Source organism: Neolamprologus brichardi, chromosome 13 (genome assembly GCF_056152115.1).
Source record: "Neolamprologus brichardi isolate AB-2024 chromosome 13, ASM5615211v1, whole genome shotgun sequence".
NCBI lineage: Eukaryota > Metazoa > Chordata > Actinopteri > Cichliformes > Cichlidae > Neolamprologus > Neolamprologus brichardi.
In genome coordinates this window covers 23,464,749-23,489,179 of record NC_142116.1, presented here as the reverse complement: position 1 = coordinate 23,489,179, position 24,431 = coordinate 23,464,749, and the positions used below count along the sequence as shown (strand labels likewise).

At 41.7% G+C, this 24,431-nt stretch overlaps 1 protein-coding gene across 1 annotated transcript in view; it reads left to right on the top strand.

Annotated features, from left to right (window-relative positions):
- Positions 1-23,509, top strand: part of wdr11 (WD repeat domain 11) — a 61,846-nt gene extending 38,337 nt beyond the window's left edge. The window contains exons 15-29 of the mRNA XM_087850338.1: positions 687-808; positions 1,323-1,470; positions 4,227-4,333; positions 4,680-4,794; positions 5,918-6,089; positions 6,883-6,991; positions 8,637-8,699; positions 9,013-9,078; positions 11,381-11,570; positions 14,296-14,391; positions 14,914-15,079; positions 15,350-15,447; positions 17,963-18,108; positions 18,590-18,672; positions 20,070-23,509. Coding sequence (XP_087706464.1) covers positions 687-808; positions 1,323-1,470; positions 4,227-4,333; positions 4,680-4,794; positions 5,918-6,089; positions 6,883-6,991; positions 8,637-8,699; positions 9,013-9,078; positions 11,381-11,570; positions 14,296-14,391; positions 14,914-15,079; positions 15,350-15,447; positions 17,963-18,108; positions 18,590-18,672; positions 20,070-20,263 — 1,875 coding nt within the window. The 3' untranslated portion in view covers positions 20,264-23,509. The remainder of the gene's footprint in view (positions 1-686; positions 809-1,322; positions 1,471-4,226; positions 4,334-4,679; positions 4,795-5,917; positions 6,090-6,882; positions 6,992-8,636; positions 8,700-9,012; positions 9,079-11,380; positions 11,571-14,295; positions 14,392-14,913; positions 15,080-15,349; positions 15,448-17,962; positions 18,109-18,589; positions 18,673-20,069) is intronic.
- The last annotated feature ends 922 nt before the right edge of the window (positions 23,510-24,431 follow it).

Here is a 24,431-nt window from a genome sequence, read left to right as displayed (position 1 = left end):
GTGAGGCTGATCATCCGCTGAGGTGAGCATCCGAAAGACGACGACCAGTCGACCACAACACTAAGAGAACAGATCATCATCATGCTGGAATGTATCATTTCTGCTTTTAAATGTTCATTTAACTCCACACTATTTTAACTTGTGTTACAAAGTGTTGAAAACACCCATTGTCAACTCTTTCCTGTGTTAATAGTCTCATACTTTTTGGCCCATCCTCGCCTTGTGTTTGCATGGATCATTTGAAAGATTAGTCTGGAAAATTTCCCCAAGCTCAGCAAACAGCAGTGGCTTCATTAGGCCAGAGAAATGCTCATAAAACAAGAGTTATGCTGGACAAACTTTACAGTGAGGCCGTAAAAATCGTCCACAGTGTGAATAAAAACGGCAGTAACCTTAATAATACATGCAGGCCTCCCCTAGCACCGTTTTGCTGTCTCATTTCCATATTGATTACAACCTCGACTCACCCAGACTTGTAGCCACAGTGCACCAGAATGTAGACAAGAGGGCTGAGGGAAACAAATCTCCTGCCTCCCTTAGTTTCATTTATGTGAGTGTGCAGATCTCCCCTCTCTCAGTCTGTCTTTGTCTGCGGGTCATGCTGCAGTTGTTTGCTATTGTGTCTGCAAATATGTTGTACGGATGGCTTTGTTACAAAAACCGCAATCCCCCGGTTATGCCAACAGGAATGGTCCCCATCCCACAACCTGAAGAGTCTAAAGAAGAAGCAGATGGCTGCGAGGGAGGCCATGGCTCGGCAGACTGTGTCAGATGCTGAGCAGAGTAGCGTTGAATCCTCAGTAATCAGGTGAGTGCTGTGGAGCTCCAGAATCTTGGAAGCCTTTTGACTGGCATTTATGAAATCCAGCATTAAATCCATCTGGCTGAGATCGTATTTACTTTTTATGGTCCCAATGTTAGAACTTAAGAGAACAGACAGTCCAGAACAAATTCCTTAGTCCTTACTATGTTTCATTGAGAAAACATTGTAATAAAGAATAAATTATTCAACCACGTGTCATGTAGGACTCATGTGTAACAGCCGATATATATGTGCATATATGTGTCTAGTTTTTCATATTAGTTCAGCTTCTTGACAGTCTTTCTTCACCCCCTCTGGCAACTGCAGAGGTGCCTCCTGCGGTACAACCACCCCTGCTGGAGAATCACTAGAATCCTTATAATTGTAAAGCCCTGTCAAAGTGCGGAGCCGAATAACAAGATGTCCAACCAAAGAATTTCACACGAGAAAGTGTGAACAAAGACGAGCGCTTAGGTGGGAGAATAGTCAGTATCGTTTTTTTGTCTTCTTCTCCCTACAGTCTCCTGCAGGATGCTGAGAGCAAGTCGGAGACAAGCCAGGCTATCTCAGCCAGGGAGCATTTTGTATTCACTGACACAGATGGGCAAGTGTACCACATCACTGTAGAGGGCAACACAGTCAAAGATGGTGCAAGAATTCCACCTGATGTGAGTCCCGAGACTGTGTCTTTTTTTTTTTTTCCTTCTTCCTCGTCTCTTTACCTTTTAAGCTCTTGTACTGCTTCAAGGTCGTCCACACAGATCCTTGCACAAAGCTGTTTGTCCCCGCTTTATATCGACCTCTTTTCATTTTGTTAATATCATGTTAATCCTTTGTACACACAGATCATAATCAGGTTTTTCCTTTACATCAGTCTGTCTCTCGTCATTCCTTTTCCTTCTGACTGTGACCTTTCTCTCTCTGTGGTTTTGTTGCTGTAATAAGTTGTGAGGAAAAACATTAAAATTTTAGTTTAAACATTTGCGTTTTCAAGATACTGGTGACAATAAAGAAGTGACATTTCATTGTGCATTCTTGTCTTTAAATAGTGTATATGCAGAATAAAATATTCTGTCACCTAACCGTCTGGGCAAATTTGGGGCCAGGTTTGCAACACCATCAGAGGTTAGCATAGCCTACGAGGAGCTTACTGTGCACTCACTTCCTCTTGTGTGCCAATGAAATCAGTGAATATTGCTCCAACAATCTGCTGTGGCTGTGTCCACACACCCATGTTGTTGGCCATCCTTTGATTGCTGATAATTTCACAGTAGTTTCCCCCTGAAACCAGAAAAGGGCTCATTTCAGCAAGTTTTTGACAGTGTAACTACTGATCAGCCACCTTCCACCATCTGTTTATGTATTTACTCTCTGTTTCATAACACACTTTACTGTATACAAGCAGTGGGGGAACTCCAGGCTTCAAGGGCCAGTGTCCTGCAGGTTTTAGAGATCACCCAGGTCAGCACACCTGAATCAAATGATTAGTTCATTATCAGGCCTCTGGAGAACTTCAAGACACGTTGATGATGTAATTTAGCCATTTAAATCGGCTGTCTTGGATTAAGGACACATCTAAAACCTGCAGGACCACGGCCCCTGAGGCCTGGATTTCCCCCACCTCTGCCGTGTACCATATCCATCACTTCCAGTCATTTTGTTAGCCAAAGGCTAATAAGTGCTCTTTTTTCTTTTTATGTTCTTTATCTACTTTGGGCTCTCTTATGTTTAGAGGCTAAATATCTCCTTGGTGTTATGTGTTTTACTTTATATCTGCACGGTCTTGTCACTTTACTCAAAAGAAGCTCTGCTTTCTGGTTGTTAGGCAGTGTCTGCCCAATTTTCCCCTCGATAAAGTAAATGCCACCACTCCCTCTTTAAAATCCTGTGTCCTTCAGGTTGTTTGTGAGAACTTGTGCAGGGGACGATATAGATTTTGGCTCCCCAACAAAATGTTGCCAACCTAATGTCCGTTCAGTCATAAACTAAATGTAATCAAGGTAAAGGTTTCAAAGATAAATTGAACAGCGCTATGTTTTTTGCCAGTTTTCTCTCTCTCTTTTTTTTTTTTTTCCCCTGGGAACCAAACGGCCAGCTGAATGTCTGCGAATTTGACGGTGTCATCAGTTTGTCCCAGATAGCGTTTAGCAAATGTTCACCTCACTGATAGGGAGCAATGAGTCAGGCTACAGGAAAACGAAAGCGTGTGTGTATTTATATGTAAAGCAAGTACATGTTAACCTAGCTATTAATCCGCTCTGACAGCAAAGTGTCCTCCCATGTAAAAAGAAACGAGCTATTACTGAAGACAGGATTTCTTTTCACCCGGGTGAATCCAGGATGCATTGGTAACATCATGACAGTAGTATGGTTTGATTACCTTACAAGCTGACATGTCACCACTAACAAAGAACGCTTCTGATTGTTAATTAAGAAAGTTTCAGTTACCTAAGCCTCCCTTTCTTTTGGAGGACTTTGACTTTTCTTGGACTCATTACCTTGTTCAAACTTGCAGTTGTTTAGAGCTTAGTCACGCTGTAGTGTAGCACCTGCTGCCGTCGGGTGTTGATTGCCCACATCTTTGTCATCGCTGAAGATGGCACAATCTCATATCTTTTCATTATCATTTAATAAATTATTTAACTGAGTAACATTTATCTCACTTCGTGTAGCATTTCTAAAGGGAAACCTATGGAATATATTAGTTTCCTTTGTGATCCGGTGGATTGTTTGCCTATTCAATGCTTTGCTTGCCGCCACGTAGACAGATACCGGCGGTTTACCTGGGGATCTTAAAGCCTTAGTTTTGTGACGGCTTCAGATTTATTTCTCAAAGATTTGCATACCCCAAAGGTTTTACAGTCTTTTCCGGATGATAGAAGATCTTCGTATCTCTGCCAGGGAACTGAGCCAAAGTCTTCGAAAAAGTTTTGGGCTATCACATACTGAGGATGAGCTGACACGTAACATCTTAACATTGGCACTCTGCTTCACAGCATAGTCTGGCCTTATTCAAAACTCAGATGCTGTGCTTGTTTACCACTCAGCTGCCACACATATATCAATTTATTGTCTTGTTTTCTTCATGCCCTGACATTAAATGCCTTGCAGCGAAATGTTTTATTGCAAAGGGAAAAGGGATGGCTTTTATGCTGTTTGAATTGCGCGTTTTTGTTTTTTTAACTACGCAATGGTTGGCCGCATTAAAGACGTGACTTGTGAACATAATAACCTAATTCCTTTTGATGCCTATCTCCAGTTATATGATGGGTAATCATAAACTTCAGACTGCATGTCTGAAGGATCATGGACTCAACTGCAATTTATCTTAATACTCAGAGGTCACAGCTAGAGCGACTCACTTGCGAGGCTAGCACTTTATCATCTTTGCTTTAACACCTTTTTCTTTCTTCCTGTGTTGCAGGGGAGCATGGGCAGTATAGCCTGTATTGCCTGGAAAGGTGACACCCTGGTGCTTGGAGATGTGGATGGCAATCTCAACTTCTGGGATCTCAAAGCTCGTTTGTCGAGGTAACAGCTAGACTGAAAAACGTTATGATAGCTCCGGTTTTGCTTTCTGATGCTTTGTTAAAGAAACGGTTCATAGATTGTAAACATTATGAGCAAATCGATCAGTAAAGCCCATTTCAGAGGTTGTAGGTTTCATGTTTGAAATCGCACATGGGTCACTTTTGACCTGCTCTGAATACATGGCACATAAAATGGATTATATGGCCTTTGATGTGCTCTCAGATTTTGTGCATAGTACATCATGTAGTGCACTTACCCACACAGGCTCATTTGATGATGAAACTGAAAAGTCAAATCCACAAAGTAAATAAGGTCATTTATTATTATTATTAATTGACATTTTTAGGGGGATACCAACGCATCGTGGTTGGGTGAAGAAGATTCGCTTCGCCCCCGGGAAGGGTAACCAAAAACTGCTGGTCATGTACACAGATGGAGCGGAGGTCTGGGACACCAAAGAGGTAAGACTCTATACAGTAACTCCACACGCTGGTAGTTGCAGATGAGATGCTATAAATTCCCAGCATTCATACCCTCACTGCACTGCGTAGCTCACAAGTTAAAAAAGCAACAGTCTGAAGTCTTCAGGTTCATAGCAGTGGTTTATGGGCTCACTGTGGCACATTTAATGGGTTTTCATAGAACGGCATTCACTGGGGCATGACAGTATTTCTATGGGGTGCATTAAACTAATGTCCTTTCTGAAGCTAACACTGTAATAATAATACAACTGCTGCAGTTCGGCTGTTGCGTTGACAAATCATTACAGTGTGTTGTATAGGTACACACACACAATTCTTAAAAGCTTTCTCCTGACATGTAAAAGCTCAAGCATAGCAGGATGGATGATTTGGGTTCTGAAGGCGACGCGAATCCCTGCTTCATCTTTAGCTTTTGGTACCAAAGTCGTCAACATCCACAAGGTCCCCTCTAAGCGGTCTACTTTTTATCTTGCCCGAGATTCCTTCTGGCTTGTTTACATTTCAGTTTTTTATTTGATCTAATGTCATCGACTGCATTTTGTTATCTGTATCCATTCTCCATTTTTTTGTTGGCTTACCCAGCAGCAATCAGTGTTAGATATTAACTGGCAGATTAAATGACACACGCGTCGATGATTTGGTTTATTATGAAGCGCGAGGTAGAGAGAAAATGGTCATCTTGGAGCCCTGTTTATGGTCCCCAGTTATAAAAGCCAGACAGCAGATGAGTCAAGCCGTAGAATAAAACAAGAAAAAGCTATAATGTAACAAATCATGAGAATTATGATTAGAAATCTAAAAGAGAATTTCAACCCCAGCTTCCAATGAGCTAATCAGCAGCTGAAGCGGGAAACACATGAGCCATTTGGGATCTTGTGCTATCACGTACAAATTCACAACAGTTCAGTTACAGGCATATCTATTTGTTACCAAAACAAACATGTATTTACTGTACTTTTATTTTTTCTTGTGTGCCTATAACATCATTCTGTTTTCTGTTTTACTTGATCAAAAAAAACTTTCCATATTGTGCCCTTACAAATAAAAGAAGCAATTAGATTGCAATTTGAAATAAATCACCTTGGATGTTCTTTCTCTGCAGGTTCAAATGGTCAGCAGCATGCGCATAGGTCGCAATGTGAACTACCGCATCTTAGACATCGATTGGTGCACATCAGACAAGGTTGTCCTGGCATCCGACGATGGCTGTATCAGAGTGTTGGAGATGGCCATGAAGTCTGCCAGCTACCGCATGGATGAACAAGACCTGACTGGTGAGCTAGGATCCTTATGCAGCGTAAAGGACTGAAAAGAAAAAGTTTATGTAGATTTTTGTTGTTGATTTTTGTTAAGTATCAACCAAAAATGGTTGCATATACCCCGATCAGGCATAACATTATTACCACTGATAAGTGAACTAAATAACAGTGATTGTCTTGTCTCTTCATCACGTAAGCCTTTTCTTCTCAAAATTGATAAACTAGAAGCTGGAAAACTGGGCAAGACGACTGGGTCAGAACATCTCCTAAACTGCAGCTCTTGTGGAGGCTGGTCCATGTGGTCCAATCCAACAGATTAGCTACTCTAAAAATGTAATTCTGGTAGAAAGGTATCAGAATACATAGTGTATCACAGTTTGTTGTGTATAGTGTTGCATAGCCGCAGACCAATCGGGGTTCCCATGGTGACCCCGGCCATCACCAAAAGCACCAATAATAAGCGCGTGAGTAATGGACCACAGAGAAGTGGAAGAAGGTGGCCTGTTTTATTTTTTAAATTTACATCATGTGGATGGCCAGATGTGTGTGCATCGCATACCTAGGGAACACCTGGCACCATGATACTATATGGGAAGAACCGCAGCACAGTTTGGTCAAGGCTGTTTTGGCAGCAAAAGGTGGTCTGACACAACATTAGGCAGGTGGTTGTTATGGCTAATCGGTGTAGCTGTGGATTAGAGCTCCTTTACCCAGTTACAGTTGGCATCTGTAGTCACTCACTTTATGATGCTGATAAAACCTACAGTCTAATGTTGTGTTCTTTCTTATCTGTGGTAAATATGCACAGATCCAGTGTGGTGCCCTTACTTGCTGCTGCCCCGAGCTGCCCTCACTCTAAAGGCTTTTCTTCTGCTGCAGCCCTGGTCAGGAACCTTTACCATGGACGTCACGCAAGTGTAAGTCTCACCTCTGAACAAGTGTTCACTGTGAAATCGTCTCCTTGTTTACATGTCTTTTTAGTCAGGCTAACTGATTTTGACCTGAGGATGATTTTAACTTTCACAAAGTGCTGCTGAGCTAAAGGAACTAGCAACAAGATTTAACGTTATGAATAGGTTTGGTTTGACGTGATCAGAAGCTTTACTTCTCATTTTCTTGTACATAAGGGTGCAGATACATTTTAGTAAGAGAAAGCAACTTACTGAATAGAAGTTCATGAATTGACCTGAGGTTGTCTGCAAGATCAGTATGAGCTATGACCATATGATGTTTGAATAAACTGTTTGAGCCGTGTAAAGATGGGTTTTACTGATGTGTTTTTAAAAATAAAAATGGAATATTGCTTCCTACCCTGAAAGCAGGCGGTTGTGAGTAAGTGAGCAGAGCAGCACATCAATTGTTGTCAGTAGTTTCAATTATTGATATCCACACAGCGTCAGTCAGTGATCTGTGTGAAATGCTCTTGGTTAAATTGCATTTAAACATGTGTACTGTGTACTGCTCTATTTGAGGAGGAAGACCGATAAGCCATTGAACTGTGCTACTTTTACAGTTACAGACTGATCTCATCTCCCCACATACAGCATGTTCTACAAAAAACTAATGAATGAGTATGAGAAGGTTTTCAGCTCTGCTATCTCAAAACCAAACTTTCCCCTCATTAATTCATAACGTTGACCTATTTTCAGACTGATTCACTCTGAGGAGAAATAAAAACCATCTGATTGCGAATCTTGGTTACAACTTAGTAATACCATCCATTTTTAATCTACTTTCACTTTGCATTGAAGGTTGATTTTTATGTCTGTCAACCAAAAAATAGTTTTAAGAACAGTTAAAAAATAGTTATGGAAAAGGATTAGGGCCACTGGGGGAAAAAAAGTGGGCACATTTTTTTTTCTTCCTTTCCAGAATTCTGAGAAAAGGTTCAGAATTCTTAGATTAAAGTCAGAATTTAAAAAAATAAATAAATCTGATGAAAAAGTCTGAATTCTGACTTTAATCTCAGAATTCTGAATTTTTTTCTCAGAATTCTGGAAAAGAAGAACAAAAAAGTCAAGCACACTTTTTTTTCCCAGTGGCCCTAATCCTCTTTCGTAGGTAGCTGTGTTTACAAAACTTTGTTAGAATTTTCACCCAGTTTGCAAAATGAGAACTGAAAATATAAATATCGAAAATGTAATTAATTTTAAGTAAGATGTCTGCAAGATTAGGCTTCTTACTTTTTCATCTACCACTACAACTTCCGTCAACCACCCAGACACTGTCTGTAAAAATCACCAGTATAAACAAGTAAACAGCTCAACGCGGGATTCAGCAGAGGCTGTCCAGAGGGATGCTATTTAAGCCAGACCAAACCCATTTAACTGAGCCCAGAGTATTTCACTGCTTCAGAGCTCCCTTATCATAAGTAAGCAGCTATATTAGCAGCGTGTGTAAGGCAATACCCATCCTCAGCTTAAATGTTAGAATAGACTTCGCTTGACCACCACAGATCGACTTCTCTTAAAGTGTTCAGATTTCCATTTAATATCTGGTCAGGTTCTATTTAAGGTAGATGTTAAAGGAGCCGTTTGACTTGCTTTGATCCTTCTGTTTCAGAGACTACAGTGAGAAAGATGAGATAAAAGGCCTAATCCAGGAGCAGCTCAACTCATTATCAAAGTGAGTTACTGCACTGTTGCTTTGTCCTCTAATGCCAAGTTCACGTGGTAACTCGATATTAATGTAATGGCACAGACACTAACAACCAAATAACAGTGTATGTATGTGATTCCAGTTTGTGTTCATGTAGGGTTGTTTTACAGTTAGAAACTGTAGTTCCTTAGTGCTTAGACAGCGGGCCCAGAGAGCATGTAGTCTGTGGGCTGACAGATAAGACGAAACTCCTGGAACAGCCACACTGGGCCTGCTGTGTTAGAGAAGTGTAATTGGCCCTGGCTGTGTTTTGATTGTCTGTCTCTGATTGGCCCCCCAGTGATATGAAGAGTGTGCTACAGGACCCAGAGCTCAGTCTTCTGCAGCGCTGCCTCCTGGTCTCACGGTGAGTTCGAGCTCTGTGTGAAGTTGCCTGTGTTTGTCTCTGCGCAGATTGTACCGTGTTCGTGAGCGTTCGCTAGTACCCTGGGGCGGTTATTTTGTTAACATTCAGACAGCGTATCTATGTCAAAGACTCATAAAAGCCTTGGTTACAGAGTTCCAACAGAAGCATCAGAGTATAAGGGACAAGAAAAAAAAGTTGTCTAATATAGAGAATAATACTAACTTAATGATATTCTCTAATAAAAATAATAAGTCTGACTTTACATGAGTTGCACAGTGAATATTTGCTCTCGTTGTGCAAGAAAAGCACCTTGGGTTTTTTGGGGGTGGATTTAATATTTTTTTTATATCTATGTTCTCAGGATGGAGGATACCAATCTTAAAAGATATTGCAGCCATCTTTTAGAGAGCTTATTTCAGCTACTCGGTGATGAAGAGGGCGACTTTCTATCTTTAAAATAACACACAGGAGTTCCTTTCATTTTTTTCATAATTTTAAAATTATAGTACAATCTGGGCAGCTACCAGTACTGTTTCTGTAATTTTACATATTTATCATGTAGTTCTAGTGATCGTGTCCACTTAAGATCAGAGAGTGGCCCATGATGATACATTTGACCAGATCATAGCTTGTGTCTTCTTTCTAAACTCCTGCGTGACTTTTTGGTGGTATGCTTTGCATTGTTATCATGCTAGAATATTCTTCTCCTGCCCAGTTTCTGAAAAGTGATCTCATCAGCCAGCATTGTTCTCCATAATCTCCACAGTCATACATGGTGCCTCCTATAATTATCACCTCCCCAGTTCCTTCTGCTCTCTTGAAGAGCCGTATTCTCTCACCTTGGTGCATCACTCTCAGGACTATGCATTCTCGGTTCACAGAGGTTTTTGCAGTGCTATTTGTGCTCTTGCCTCTTCATCTAATCCAACAAACTTGTCTTGGTCTCGTCTGACCAAATACGCTCAGTATTCCAGCTTATCTTCATGTTTTCCAGAAAAGTCAAATAAATGCAGTCAGTTGCTAGAGAAACGTGAATTTCCATCGTGCCTAGTCTCAAACTCTTGTTTTTCAGCTCTAGATTGTGCAAGTAGCCATCTGTCATTTTAGCCAGGCGGCCACTGCAGCTCTGTATCTCGTTCAATACCTTCTGATTACTGCTGTAACTTTATTTCAACTGATTTTTTGGCCCATCATCCTGTGTCCTTTTCCATCTTTTTTTTTTATAATCTCACAATCAAATTTCATTGTCCCTGGCTTTTTCTTTTCCTCATGGAGCCATGGTGCAGAGTCAATTGTCACTCTGGTTTCAGTGATCACAGGTTTTCTAACTTGACTGTCAGTGATGTATTGGCTTGTGTTACATTGAGTTTCTACCTTTGGAGCATGTTTTTTGTTTCCTTTCTCCTCCAAAAGCTGTTTTTTAAGAAAGTTTTTGCTTTTTTGTTGCTTTGAATAGCAGAGGAAATACTGTACTCGTCAACAGAGAAATTAGGCTGCTATTGAGAGCTTTGCTATCACTTGAGGAGGCTTATATTACACAAGGCTGGGCTCATTTTTCTACTATATTGTAAAGTGATGTTTTAGCAGGGATTTCTAGTTATTTGTGGAGGAAAGTAATTATAAACATATAACTACTTAATTTAGAACAAATTGGAAAGATGAGCCAGAAGGTGTTAAATTATGAAACAAAGCAAATTATTTTGTTTTTGAAACATTTAAATTAACTGCCAAAGAGCATATACTTGGTGTAACTGTAAAGTGTAGTTCTGAAGCACCACAAAAAAAGTATGAGACTTGTGCTTGTGTCAGCAACTCTCATCTCATCTCTGCTTCAGCCTTCATTTCCCTCGAGCAGCCAGTATGAAAAGAAAGGCAATATCATATCATCCCACCCCTGTTTGCATCCTGTTATTAATGCCATGATTTACCGGGAAAGTCTAAAAGATCCTTTTTGTTCCTTGAACACCCTGGCTGCACTCTCAGTGAAAGCTCACGATTATGTCTCTACATCTGGCTGTCTCAAGTTTCCATGCCATTGTTAATGTCATAAGGTAACCTAGCAACAGCTATGTGTCTGTGCCGATATGTTAAAGGAGGCTGAGAAAAGTAAAGCAGGAGGAGGAGGAGGAGAGCTCACTTACAGACAAAGCGTAGGCTGGATGATGGAGGAACTGTGGTCATTAATGAGCAAACGAGTAGGGAAACCAGGTGCCATGATGATTCAGGCTGCAGAATCTGACTAGTCCAGAGACAAACACTGAACTCAGGTGATGCGTTTTTGTTTTTCTGTGGCAAACTGCAGGCTGTTCGGGGACGAGTCAGACCTTCACTTCTGGACGGTGGCATCCCACTACATCCAGTCATTTGCACAAGCTCGTCAGCTAACAGTGGCCACCGCAGAGGGTCAGGCCCAAAGCGAAGGAGTCCAACCGTCACCTCAGAGCCACCTGGACATTTGCCACGATGTCTTGTGTGAGACCTCTTATTTCCAGGTCAGTATAATAAGAGAAGATGGAGAAAGTGTTTACCTGTGTTTGGTGCTGTCTCTTTGGTGAGCAGAGAGGGTAAAGACAAATAAGTTTCAGCCAACATTGGAAAAAAAAAAAAAATCCCCCCAGGAGTCATCCCAAAGACAGTCGATGTCCTCAAGCCAGACTATGCACAAACAAACACAGACGGCCTGTCCCTTATCGTCCACGGTGTCAATATCACCTCGGTCAAACAGTGCATTCTGTTACTAATTACGTTGTGAATCTACTCTCGCCCACATTTTTAAGCCTTTAAGGTCAACTCCATGCCTTCCTCTCCTCTGAGTGATTCAAGCCCTTATTGGATGCCCTCTTAAAAATGTCTAATTTGTTTGTGCAGTGTGATTGCGTAGCATCCCGCTGAAGACATTCTTGCATCAGCATCCAAGGTCTTTATAAACATGACTCTTCACTTTTCATCTTCAGTTATCAGACTAGTTAGACGTGTTTTTCAGCACACTGAGCAACATTTTTTGTTTGAAAGGTTTTCCATTCAAATGTGTTTCCATCGTTTTCCCATTTTGTATCTGTGAACTGACTTAATTTCTAGTCTGCAAAAAAGAGACCGTTTGAAAAACATAAGATAATTAAAAATTGGCTTGTGGACATAGCATTTTCTGGATTTTTTTTTTGACTGCTGTACCATTTTCCCCCCACTGTGCCAACCTCCGTGTACCCGAGAAAGTAAAATAAGAAAAAAACCTTTTCAATTTTTGATAAAAGACGATTTAGCCAGTTGAAAATGGTGCCCCAGACCTTTCAGCTCAAGGTTTTAAATAGCAACAAGCAAATGTACCATCTAATTTCACTCAGTATAGTTCCAATTAAAAAGTCCTAATGGATTATGCACCATTCCATTTTTGTGAAAGTTGTGCTGCTTGCTAATGAGGGGCCATGCAGTGATCACAAAGTTAGGACTTTCAAAGAGCTACCAAGACAGTGTGCAGCAGCATTTGGCTCCTGTTGTCATAAAGCGACTTCAGTGGCAGCAGCCTGCCTGTAATTACTAATATCCCGGACTCCAGTACAGAGCACACAGCTCTGAAGTTACTAAACTCATTTGATATCTACGCAAGGAAGTATACCCACAGCTATGAATTGCAGAAGAATTCATCAAAATAAAGCGAGGCCAAAAAAAGAAGCCTCTGTTGTAGATGTAGAAGCAATAAATGTGTGCACGTAGCCATTCTTATAAAGAAATCTACTATGCTGCTATCTCTCCCGAAAATTGATGACTCAGTCTTTTGTCCATCAGCTGCTGTTTTTCTTTTTCTTGCTTATCTTTTGCTCATTGAACAGAGTGCAGTCGGTACATACAATCACACAATCTCGATGCCTGCAGTGAGTATAGGAGATTGAGCCCACGCAAAACCAACCTGAAGAATTTCTTGTAACGGGCCTGTTGAGGCATGCATGGGACACCCTGCCCTCCTTAAAGAATATATCAGATCCAACGCCACCTTCACTGAACCCCCAGGGTAGTGAGGACCTGAACGTCTATCCTTCCCCCAGGGAGACAATTTTTGACTGAGCCGGGGGAAGCCAGGGAGACATTTTCACCAACACATCAGTGATTTTTCTCCATGTCCTCCAGCTCCCTTTGTGTCAGTACAGTCAGTATTACACATCATTATGGGGATATAGCATCACGCCCCAAGACTCCCACAGAGCTGACATGGCCTTGAAGCAGCAGCTGCAGTGATGACAGCTGCATCATTTTCCCACTGACAGGACTGTTTGAGTGACTTTCTGAGCCATAGAGTGTAGGTAAAAATAAAAAAAAGTCACGAAGTCATGTTTGGCGAACCTAAGATAGCATGCTGTATCTCTTCCACAGAGATGACCCTTAAAGTCCCCAAGAAGTGACCACATACTGATGGATGCGTCCACACAAGCCAGTTAGAAAGACATCATTTTGTGGAAACCTTTTGTTTCTATCACTGCGTGATCAGTGAACAAAGAACCAGTCTTGTTTACTTCCCACATACAGTTAGTATGATGCATTAACTGGACGTGGGAAGCTGGCGTCTGGTGAAGACTGCTCATTCAGCCTTTGTTCCACAGATGGAAGAGGTGTCACCGTCCACTCAAAGACATGAAGAAGGCAGCTCTAAACTTCTCCATACATTACATGGTGGAGGTGCACATGAGAATAAAAATGTCAGGCTTTAACCTGCCTCATCCCGGTACAAAGTCGGCGTGATCTCACCCATGTGAGAATGGAGCAGGTCAAGTTGAATTCACAGTAGTGGGCGAGTGGATGGTGCATTGTGTTTCCTGTGTGGTCTTGTCCAGGAACATCTTAACCTAAAGCAAACAGAGTATTTCTTCCACTGACTTCATCTTTGAAGTGAAGTATCTGACAGGGAAAAAATGAGATCTCCTGTCACCAAGAATTGGGAAACAGAGACTTAATAATGAAATACAGTACAGGGAGCACTGACACCCAAGAAACTTGTGAAGTTTTTAAAGACATTATAATTATACTCTCCATCTCTGGTATATGTATTCATGTAATTGTCAATCCATCACTTTCTCCCTATATTAATGCATGCGTACTAACTCATATCCTCTCTGTCTCTCTCTGACACAAAGTTTAATGGATTTCTGGAAGCACTTGTTACACAAAGCAAAAACTTAGTCCTACTACTTCCTAAGTTGTTGCTCCTTGTGTTTTTCTTTTTATCAGAAGTTCCAGCTGGATCGAGTTCACCTGCAGGAAGTAAAGCGCTCCAGTTATGAACACACTAAGAAATGCGCTGACCAGCTCCTCCTTCTGGGTCAGGTAAGTATGACACCACCGCACCGCCTACACAGTTAAAGTGCATCTGCATGGAGACTATAGCTGTGAGTTGTCATGTGGCATAACTGGTAGACTATTCACCACACTTTCCATTGCAAACCACACAAATCTACACCTCCTTAGCTGTGCATACATGCAAGCTGAAATGTCATAGTCATAAATAGTTCATATCGCAGTGAAGAAAATCAGCTGCTCCTGTCCTCCCTAGCTTCACAGCCTGCGGGGACTGACATCACCTCTAATCACAAGCTGCAATCAGCCGGCTGTTTGCTGGAGGTGCACTTATCCAGCAGGCAGACAGGCAGAGGCCGGTCGGTGCTGACCCCAGCACGAGCTCCAGCCTTCATCTACACCAGATGAAAAGCATGATAATAAACATAATTTCCCCTCGCAGCTCTGTCTTGTTCAGCTCGTGCACAGTGGTTACCTATCAGAGCCACTAATGCCTTGTTTCTCTCTGCTGCCACGGTAATTACGCTCTCATCTCTTTGTTGTTGCTCTCAGACGGACCGGGCGGTGCAATTACTGTTGGAGACGAGCGCAGACAACCCCAGCTACTACTGTGATTCACTCAAGGCCTGCCTAGTGACCACCATCACCTCTTCAGGCCCCTCGCAGTCTACAATCAAGCTAGTGGCCACCAATATGATAGCTAATGGCAAGCTTGCAGGTAGTGTTCCTCTATATCTGATACCAGAAAGAACATTTTTATTTGTATAGCATACACCTGGGATCTTTTTAATTTTAATTTAAATTGGAAAAATTTATGTTGGAATCAATCAGTAAATCAAATAATGCTTATCTTATCAATTTGGCTAATAGCAGCATTGTGTAATGAAACCATTCTGCTGCTTTCAGGGCCAAGTCAGCCACCTTTGGTACTGATAGCTATGATGTCTCACACGTGTGTATGACTTGTCAATCTTCTGCTGTTTATCAGAGGGAGTTCAGCTGTTGTGTTTGATTGACAAGGCAGCAGATGCTTGCCGCTACTTGCAGACCTACGGGGAGTGGAACCGAGCCGCATGGCTGGCTAAGGTAACTCAGCATGACAGCATCCATCAGCAGAATGAAGATCAGATACTGAGTAATGTTTGGATAGTGTAAATCTGTGGGCATGTGAGTTGTGGATGTGTGACACTTATGGAGCCACGATTTATTCTCTGAACTTTGTTTTCCTGTTAGCTGTTGCACATCAGGGAACTCTCGTAGTGGTCACATATTTATGCTCCCCTAGAATTTTATACAAACATAGACTGCGTGCACAGTTATTAGGCAAACATTTTGACCTTATCATTGTTTTTATGCATATTTTCCAGCTATAAGCTTTATAAACTTGAATGACTTATTGGATTGAAGCATATCAGGTGATGTGTGTAATGAAGGAGGGTCTGGTCTAAGGAGATCAGCAATCTATATCAGCTTCTTTTCCTCAAGCAAAATGGGCACAAAAAGATATTTAACTGACTTTGAAGGTCAAAAATTATTTTTAAAATAATCTTTCAAGGAGATGCAGAAATTGTTATAATATTAGGGCATGACGACAGAACCAAACTTATTGTTGTAAATAGTCAACACACAGACAAGATACGTGTTGAGGGAAAAAAGAGAGTCAAATTAACTGCCAAAGATTTGAGAAGACTCAGACATAAAGCTGCTAGGAACCCCTTATTCTGCAGCGCTGCCATATTCTAGAAGGCAGCCTACCTGCAGTGCAAGGTGTTCAGTGCTCAGAGACACAGCCATAGGCTGAGCCCGACCACCAATGAACAAGACACATAAATTAATACTTCAGTACTGTGCCAGAAAATATCTAAAGATCAGATGGAAGGGACTGTTGTCAGGCCACACAGACGGACCTTTGGATGGATCGGTAACCGGCTCTAGGCAAGGCAAGTTTATTTATATAGCACAATTCAACAACAAGGTGATTCAAAGTGCTTTACAGAGATATTAAAAAACAAACACAATAAAAAGCATGATTTAAGTTTGATTAAAAAAAAAACAGTAGATAAAATCAGTAGTTAAAATGTAAGTTTTGAAATTTAAGCTTAAGTGTGGATTTGGTGCTTTATTCAAATACAGCTGAGAATAGGTGAGTCTTCAACCTGGATTTAAATAAACTGAGTGTTTCAGCTGATCTGAGGCTTTCTGGGAGTTTGTTCCAGATATATGGAGCATAAAAGCTGAATGCAGCTTCTCCGTGTCTGGTTCTGACTCTGGGAACTGATAAAAAACTGGATCCAGATGACCTGAGGGATCTGGAAGGTTCATACTGGGTCAGGAGGTCACTGATGTATTTTGGTCCTAAACCATTCAGAGCTTTATAGACCAGCATCAGAACTTTAAAGTCTATCCTCTGACGGACAGGCAGCCAGTGTAAAGACCTCAGAGCTGGACTGATGTGGTCCACTTTTTTGGTCTTAGTGAGGACTCGAGCAGCAGAGTTCTGAATGAGCTGTAGATGTGTGACTGATTTTTTTTTAGGTAGACCTGTAAAGATGCTGTTACAGTAATCAAGCCTACTAAAGATGAATGCATGGACTAGTTTTTCCAGGTCCTGTTGAGACATCAGATCTTTTATCCTTGATATATTCTTGAGGTGATAGTAAGCTGATTTTGTTTTTGTCTTAATGTGTTTTTCTAAGTTTAGGTCTGCATCCATCACTACACCCAAATTTCTCGCCTGGTTTGTGGTTTTTAGGTGTATAGATTGAAGTTCTCTGATGACCTGTGATCGTTTTCCTTTGGCACCAAAGACTATTACTTCAGTTTTGCTTTTGTTTAGCTGGAGAAAATTGTGGCACAACCAGTCATTAATTTCCTCAATGCATTTACCAAGAGCCTGTACAAGGCCTCGGTCTCCTGGTGACATTGTGATATATATTTGTGTGTCATCTGCATAGCTATGATAGTTTATTTTGTTGTTCTTTATAATCTGTGCCAGTGGGAGCATGTAAATGTTAAACAGAAGGGGTCCCAAGATGGAACCTTGGGGAACTCCACATGTGATACTTGTCTGCTCAGATGTGAAGTTACCTATTGATACAAAGTATTTCCTGTTTTCTAAGTATGTTTTGAACCAGTTCAGTGCAGTTCCTGAAAGACCTGCCCAGTTCTCCAGTCGTTTGAGTGATATGTTGTGGTCAACTGTATCAAATGCTGCACTGATATCCAGCTAAACGAACACATTTTTCCACTGTCTGTATTCAGACACATGTCATTAAACACTCTAAACTCCACTTTGAAGCAGACATCAGCAAGGTGGGGCTGGAGGTGGGGTACTGATATGAGCTGGTATTATTAAAGATGAGCTAATGTATCGTTTCGGGTTGAAGATAGACTTTTTTAGATAGACCTGTATTTTTATACAGGACAATTCTCACATATATCATCAACATTTTGGATTTACCAAGAGTGCTGTAGTTGTTCACTACTAAAATTAATATTTTGTTGACTAATAATTGTGCACACAGTGTGTTTTAGCAGGAGAGTGACAAACCTCCAACTAAGAACAATAATTCATGCCTTTGCGTGTCGCGTTTGCTTCCAGGTGCGTCTGAACCCGGCAGAGAGCTCAGATGTGCTGAAGCGCTGGGCAGAACACCTCTGCTCCCCACAGGTCAACCATAAATCCAAAGCCATTCTGGTGCTGCTTTCACTGGGCTGCTTTTACAAAGTAGGAGAGATGCTCCACAGGTAGGAACAAGCTATAGATTCAGAAATGGGAAGATAAGACTCTTGTAATTATCCCCTGTAAAAAAATACATGGATGTATAAATATATTAGCTCCCTTTTTCTTCTCTAAAATGAGATTCCCTTTCTTGCTCTTACGTTTTTTGTTCTAAGACGTTGCACTTTCACAGTTAGCGTCTGTCCTTTTCTTCCTGAGTACACTGAAGGACAAACCACAGTGTAGGGTGTGGGCTGTACCTGTGTCTCTTACCTCAGCATCGATCTCCTCTGAGAATACCGGCCCCCCCCTCCTTAACAGCTCATGCTCCGAGATGCTTCTGGCAGCAAAAAGCTCTCACAGGGAATTAGAGAGACATGAGGACGACAAGGTTGATGTATTCTGTAGGAACACAGGCATCAAGGCAGGGACGATGCTGGTTTCTGATGGTCCCTCTCACCTCCTTCTCTCTGTATCTTTCTTTTCTTCCTTCCATCTCCCGGACAGCATGAGACACTTTGATCGTGCCGCCCTCTTCATCGAAGCCTGTCTGAAGTATGGCGTGATGGAGGCCAACGACTCGTCCAATATCCTTTTTGAAAACCCATTATTGTTACACGTTACAAGTATGCACCTGATGGTAGGCAGCTTCACAGTGAAGGTCAATTTAGATGCTCTGCAGAGCACATCAAGCTCTATTTCACACTTTCCCATTAGCCAGTAACACACTGTGATCACAGAGAACAGTTGGAGAACTTTTTCAACCTAAACTTTGAAAGCTTATTGTATATCACCATCTATGGGCACAGTTTTAGCACATACTTCTTATCTGTAAGATTGAAATATATTTACCATCTAACTCAAGTAGTATGGCATCCTGTAGTGTTCCCCTGCTCCTCTGTGACTCAACTGAGATAACCTGTAACCCTTAGCAAGAATTTATGTCTACATCTGTCCTACCAAACCCTTCTTTTTATCAGCCGCATTTTTAATGCGCACAGTGCTGCACAATCTCTATTTTATCGAATACACGCTGAGTATGTTGTGAGAGAAGAAAAAGAATCTGACATTCACCTAAAAGCAATATTTTATCTAGAAATCTCTGCTGTGTAATAAGATATGTTTGACTTGTCAGAGCTGTGTTTACTCTGTGTTTTAACCACAAAGCGAGTTATGATTCATGAGGACCAGATCAAGCCAGGCTCTCTTCAAGCGCAGGTTTTTGTTGGAGAAGTGACAGTAACATCAAACAGCATTTCAGTAAAAATATTTCTATTTTTCAGACTTGAGTACATGAGCAAACACTGCCTAGAAGTTAGGCCAACACAAAAGTGTGTGTGTGTTTGAGCGAGACCAATTAATCTTTGTAAATTTAGTAATCGCATAAGCCAAATGTACAATGTGCAAGAGGGCGAATGCAGTCATCCTACTGTAGCTAAAATCAGTGCAGTGCACCAACCAATCTTCCTTTCACGAAGCTTAGATCTTATTTTTGGTCTAAAAAACATTTTGAGCAGGGAAACACAAATGGTAGTAAAAAAGGTAACCATAGAAACCCTCAGCTCCATCCTTTCTATCACCCCGATGCTAGCAGGTCCTTATGATGTCAGGAAACCACATAAGCAGCAGATGGACCACCCTGAGCCTTTTTCTGCCAGGGGTTAAAAGGGAGTTTTTCCTTCCCACTGTCGCCAAGTGCATGCTCACACAGGGTGGTCTGCTTTGGACTGGTTCTTATATATAGCTTTTGTACTCCACATGAGCACTCAAAGTGTCTTTAAATGTAATGCACACTTTGCACTGGCAGGAAGCTAACAGTATCACTGAGCTGAGCGCCTGCATTTATTGTGTTATTCTCTAGTTTAACGCTTTTGTTTTATTTGTTACCTTTTTGGATTTGGTTCAGTGATATAATTAGACCAACACTTGATTAATCTTTCTTGAACTTCTATAGATGTATAGATATCCTTAACTCACTATGCACATAAACTTATCGAAGCTGCATTTCTGGACTACGCGCGGCTGCTACGCACGCTGGGCCTGCGGGAGGGTGCTGCTCTGTGGGCGTCGCGGGCTGGCAGTGCTGGGGAGCAGCTGATGGAGGAGCTTTTTCAAGGAGAAGGAGGTATACCGGAAGCCATTCTCGGCGAAGAGGTCATCGAGCTGGAGAGCAAAGAGTGACCTCGAAGACGGAAGATTTAGAAGACGGCAGACAGCCTGCTCTTTGGTGTTTATCGAGAGTTAGCCGTTCACTCTAACTTCAGTTAGTTAACAGTTCAAAGCATCCAGGAGCATCGTGATCGTCATCTTCACATCAATATGATGAGTTTAATTTGATGTTGAGTCAGTGGGTTTGTCTGTGACAGTAATCAGACTGAAATGTCGTCATGTTCGGTGAGACCATTGTGTCTGTGCTCTGTATGTATCAGCCCCAAAAGAAACACTTCCCTTGTTTACCTTTATCCCCCAAAAATCGGTATATGTTTTAGTTGATTGATTGATAAATTCAAAGGATTTTTTCTTTTTTACAGTTTACTTGTTAAGCCTTATTTTCCGTGCCTGTATTAATTTCCGAGAACTGCTGTAGCTCTGCATGTTCAATTTGCTTTTAGTTTGCTGAAATTGAAAGTGGCAGAATTAATTTATTCTCCAAGTAACAGGTTCTCTATTCCTGTTTGAAAAATGCAAATCATTTGAAAGTGTCATTATTGACAGTCCATTTTCAAATGACGTGACACATTCCCATTTGTTTTGTTTGTTTTGCATTCGATATAACCAAAAAGCTGCATAATTTTGATTGAAAACTTGCCTGACTGTCTTGGAAATGTACAGTAATGTTGCTGTAGACAGGCACACAGCACACTGGGGGAGGGTTTCTGCAGCAGGTGGTGGTGCTTTATAAGTAATTGACCAAAGCCTGCTGCTGCTGCTGCTGCTGCTGCTGCTGCTGCTGCTGCTGCTGCTGCTGCACGCGCCTCTGCAGCTGTAATAGTTGGATGGCAGTAAAATTGCACAGCCAGCCCACCCTGCACTTATTAGACACTTATTACTATATTATCTCCCTTGATGCCAAGGACAGAGGAGTCTGACCGCAGCCACCTGAGCGATTGAGCTCCATTTAATTAGAGTGTGCAGAGGGTTGTTTGTTAATCCAATCCAATAATCCAAATGGATTTTTAAAATCTTTTCTATTTTTAACGGAGAATTGAGAGGATACGTTGCAACATGTGTACTTTGATGTTTGTGTAGTGAAGTTGTTCTCTAGTGTGTGTGTGTGTGTCACAAGAAGAGCTGTCAAAACTCCTTTTATTCAGACCTCTCGATCATTTACACAAATACTCTGTGCTGCTTCTGCTGTTGCTCATCACAATCACAAAACCCGAAACGCTGGCTCAGACGCCGCCAGCTTTCCTTTGCTTTGCTTTCACCTCGTTACATGGTAAAAATGTCCTGATCATAAAAAAACAAAACGAAACGTGCGCAACAATGCGAAGATTTTCATGACTGTGTGTTTAATTTGCTTTGTTATGTTCAGCAACTTCATCCACGGGACCTTGTAGTGCGTTACTGTGTTTCATAAACACATCAGTGCTGTTTTCTCTCCTGTGTTACAGTAAACCCCAGGCTGTGTCACTATGGCAACCCAGTCCTATTTTAGAGGGGGACTGCATGTTTTTCCTGTATATCAATTTTCACACGGCCTCCCCAATAACGTGCTGTAGGATCCCGTAGAATCGCACAATCCAACAGACGACGTTATGATGTAGCTGACCCGAAGCTGTGTCATCTTCTTCCAGTCTTAACGGTGTTGTGGAAGCAACGTGTACTGTACTGCCTATTTGTGATCGGGCACTGGTTTTATTAACACTTGCTGCTTTTCTTTATGTAGATGAACTCATCAAAATAAAATAGTTGAAAATTGAGGCATGTAGACGGGAGACGTGCCTTTAGCAGTATATTTTGTAAGAAATGATTGTAATGGTGTCAAAGTTTAGTGGCCCCTCTCCTCTCCCTCATTGTTCTTTGATCGCGGTTTACACGGTGACCCTAATGCTTTAAGTTATATAAATATTGCAAGAGAATAGAAATGTATGTGTATATATGGATGGCAATAAAATCAATATTAACTTCCATGTTTTCTGTGTGTTGCTACAGATCTGACGACACAAGAGGGCGCTTTAATCCCTCAGTAGGAGGCAGGGTGACTGGTTTCTCTAGAGATCCATTATAGCCAGTGTTCCTTTTAATTTTCCTCGTTTAATTTCAACCCAGGTAGATTGAATTTGAGCGTTCGTTCATTCATCAAGCTGTCCTAAAAGTTAATTAGTTCCTGTTTCAGCCACTTCCGCGATTAATTACTCCCTTTCTGCTCACAAGGAGGGCCAACAGCTGGCTTCAGCTCTGTGTCCACGTCTAACCGTTTTCACTCTTTTCTTCGGCGCAGATTTATTCATTGACGTGCATTCTGCTTTTTCTCTCTGTCCCGCACACAGCCCAGAACACAAAGGGAAGAAAAACAGTCTGGAACAGAGGGGCCACACAAGCGCCTTGGTTGTGCTCCTTTTAATGGCCTAATGAATAACTGCCGGAGAGCCGATCCGGCCGTTACAGCCAGGTCATCAGTATGCGGGGCCTCGCAGCAGCTTTTCTTTGCTGTTCCACTGCTTTCTACATAGGCTGCCACCCCAGCTTACCCCACACTCCCAGTTTCCACTTTACATGCTCTCCATCGCTCTTCTTTCACCAGAATAAACTCATGCCAACTCATGTTCTTGCTGCTCCCCATCTCCACTAATTTCCTGAAAGACTTGTTTCCGTCTGCTGCTTAGCTTTCACTTCTCGGATCATCATTTTCCTCGAAATAAAATTCAAAGCCGTTTCAGCTGACACAATATTAAGGGGTTGTTAGCAACCGGAGCCGTGAGGAGCACTGGAAATTATCCGCCTCCACTGTTTTACGCACATACTGCAAGAATTAGCAGCCAGCTACAGATCAATCATATGCAGCACTCTTGCTGTTCCTCATTTTGAATCAACTGTATAAGTAGACACGGAACAGGGGCCTGTGTGTGCAGCAAGCAGGGAGGCAAAGCCAAGGCTGCACGGTGGGTGGATCGATATCGAAAGTATCGATAACAGCGCTATAGGATCGATACTTTGTTTTTATCTTCATTCCTCATTATGAAAGTTGTTACAATGTGACCCACTGTATTTCATTCAATCTCTGGCTCCAGTCTACATTCGTTTCCCTTCACTCTGTTGCTGGTGGAGGTGGGGGGTGTGGTTTAGGAGGTCCCCAACACCTGGGCCATGGACCGGTATGGTCCACCAGAGTTTTGAGAAATTCATGGTTTTCAGGATTTTTGTCGGTTTTTAGCATTTTTTAAAATCATTTTTATTGTTAATTCGGTTTTCCTCTGTCTTTTTTCCGTGTGTTATGAATAAATAAAAATATTTTTTTTTGTACTGGTACTGGTTTCATTTTTGTTGTACTTATCCGTGACACCTTAAGGGCCGGTCCATGAAAATATTGTCGGACATAAACTGGTCCGTGGTGCTAAAAAGGTTGGGGACAGCTGGTTTAGGATGATGAAGGGGGGGGGGGGGGGACGTTTACAGATGTGGAGGCATGTTTATTTTTTTTCTGCTGGAAAGCTAGACAGATTGATCCAAATATCGCTAGTATCACATCGATACTAGTGATATCACTAGTATCGATGTGATACTAGCGATATTTGGATCATGATCAATGATCAATACTTATTCATACTGAAAATAGCAACAATGTGAATTTTTTTGTAATGACAAAATACATCTCAAACATACAAAATATCTGAACCTTTCTGTGTTTCTGTCACGTCTATTTTATAACAACCTATTGCTCATTTAAACACCAGAAGCTGACCCAAAGTGTCCAATTTCAAAATACAGGAAAAGCTGAAAGGCGCTGGGCGTTACCCAAGTATTGTGGCAAGAAAAAATCACAGTGACTTAAAATGTGTTCAGGATTTGCAAGCTGATGATGCAGCTCATAAATCATGACACGCTGCTCTCCCTTAATTAAGATGTCTTTAAAAGGATCGGTATCTGTGATACTGGCCCTGTGATTATTTGGTATTGGATCAATACCAGAATTTGCAGTATGGCACAGCACTGCTGCACGGTCTGTGAGCTGCAGACAGTGACATACACCAGGGTCATCCAGTTCCCATAAGTATGTTCCTCCTGTGGTGCTCCTGACAGATAGCTTTATCTAGGATGGGCAAGTCCAAGCTCGCTTGTATCCCTTACTCCTTCTTCATTTGTGTGAGATGTTTTGAGATTTTCCCCTCGCTCTCCCTCATCCCCG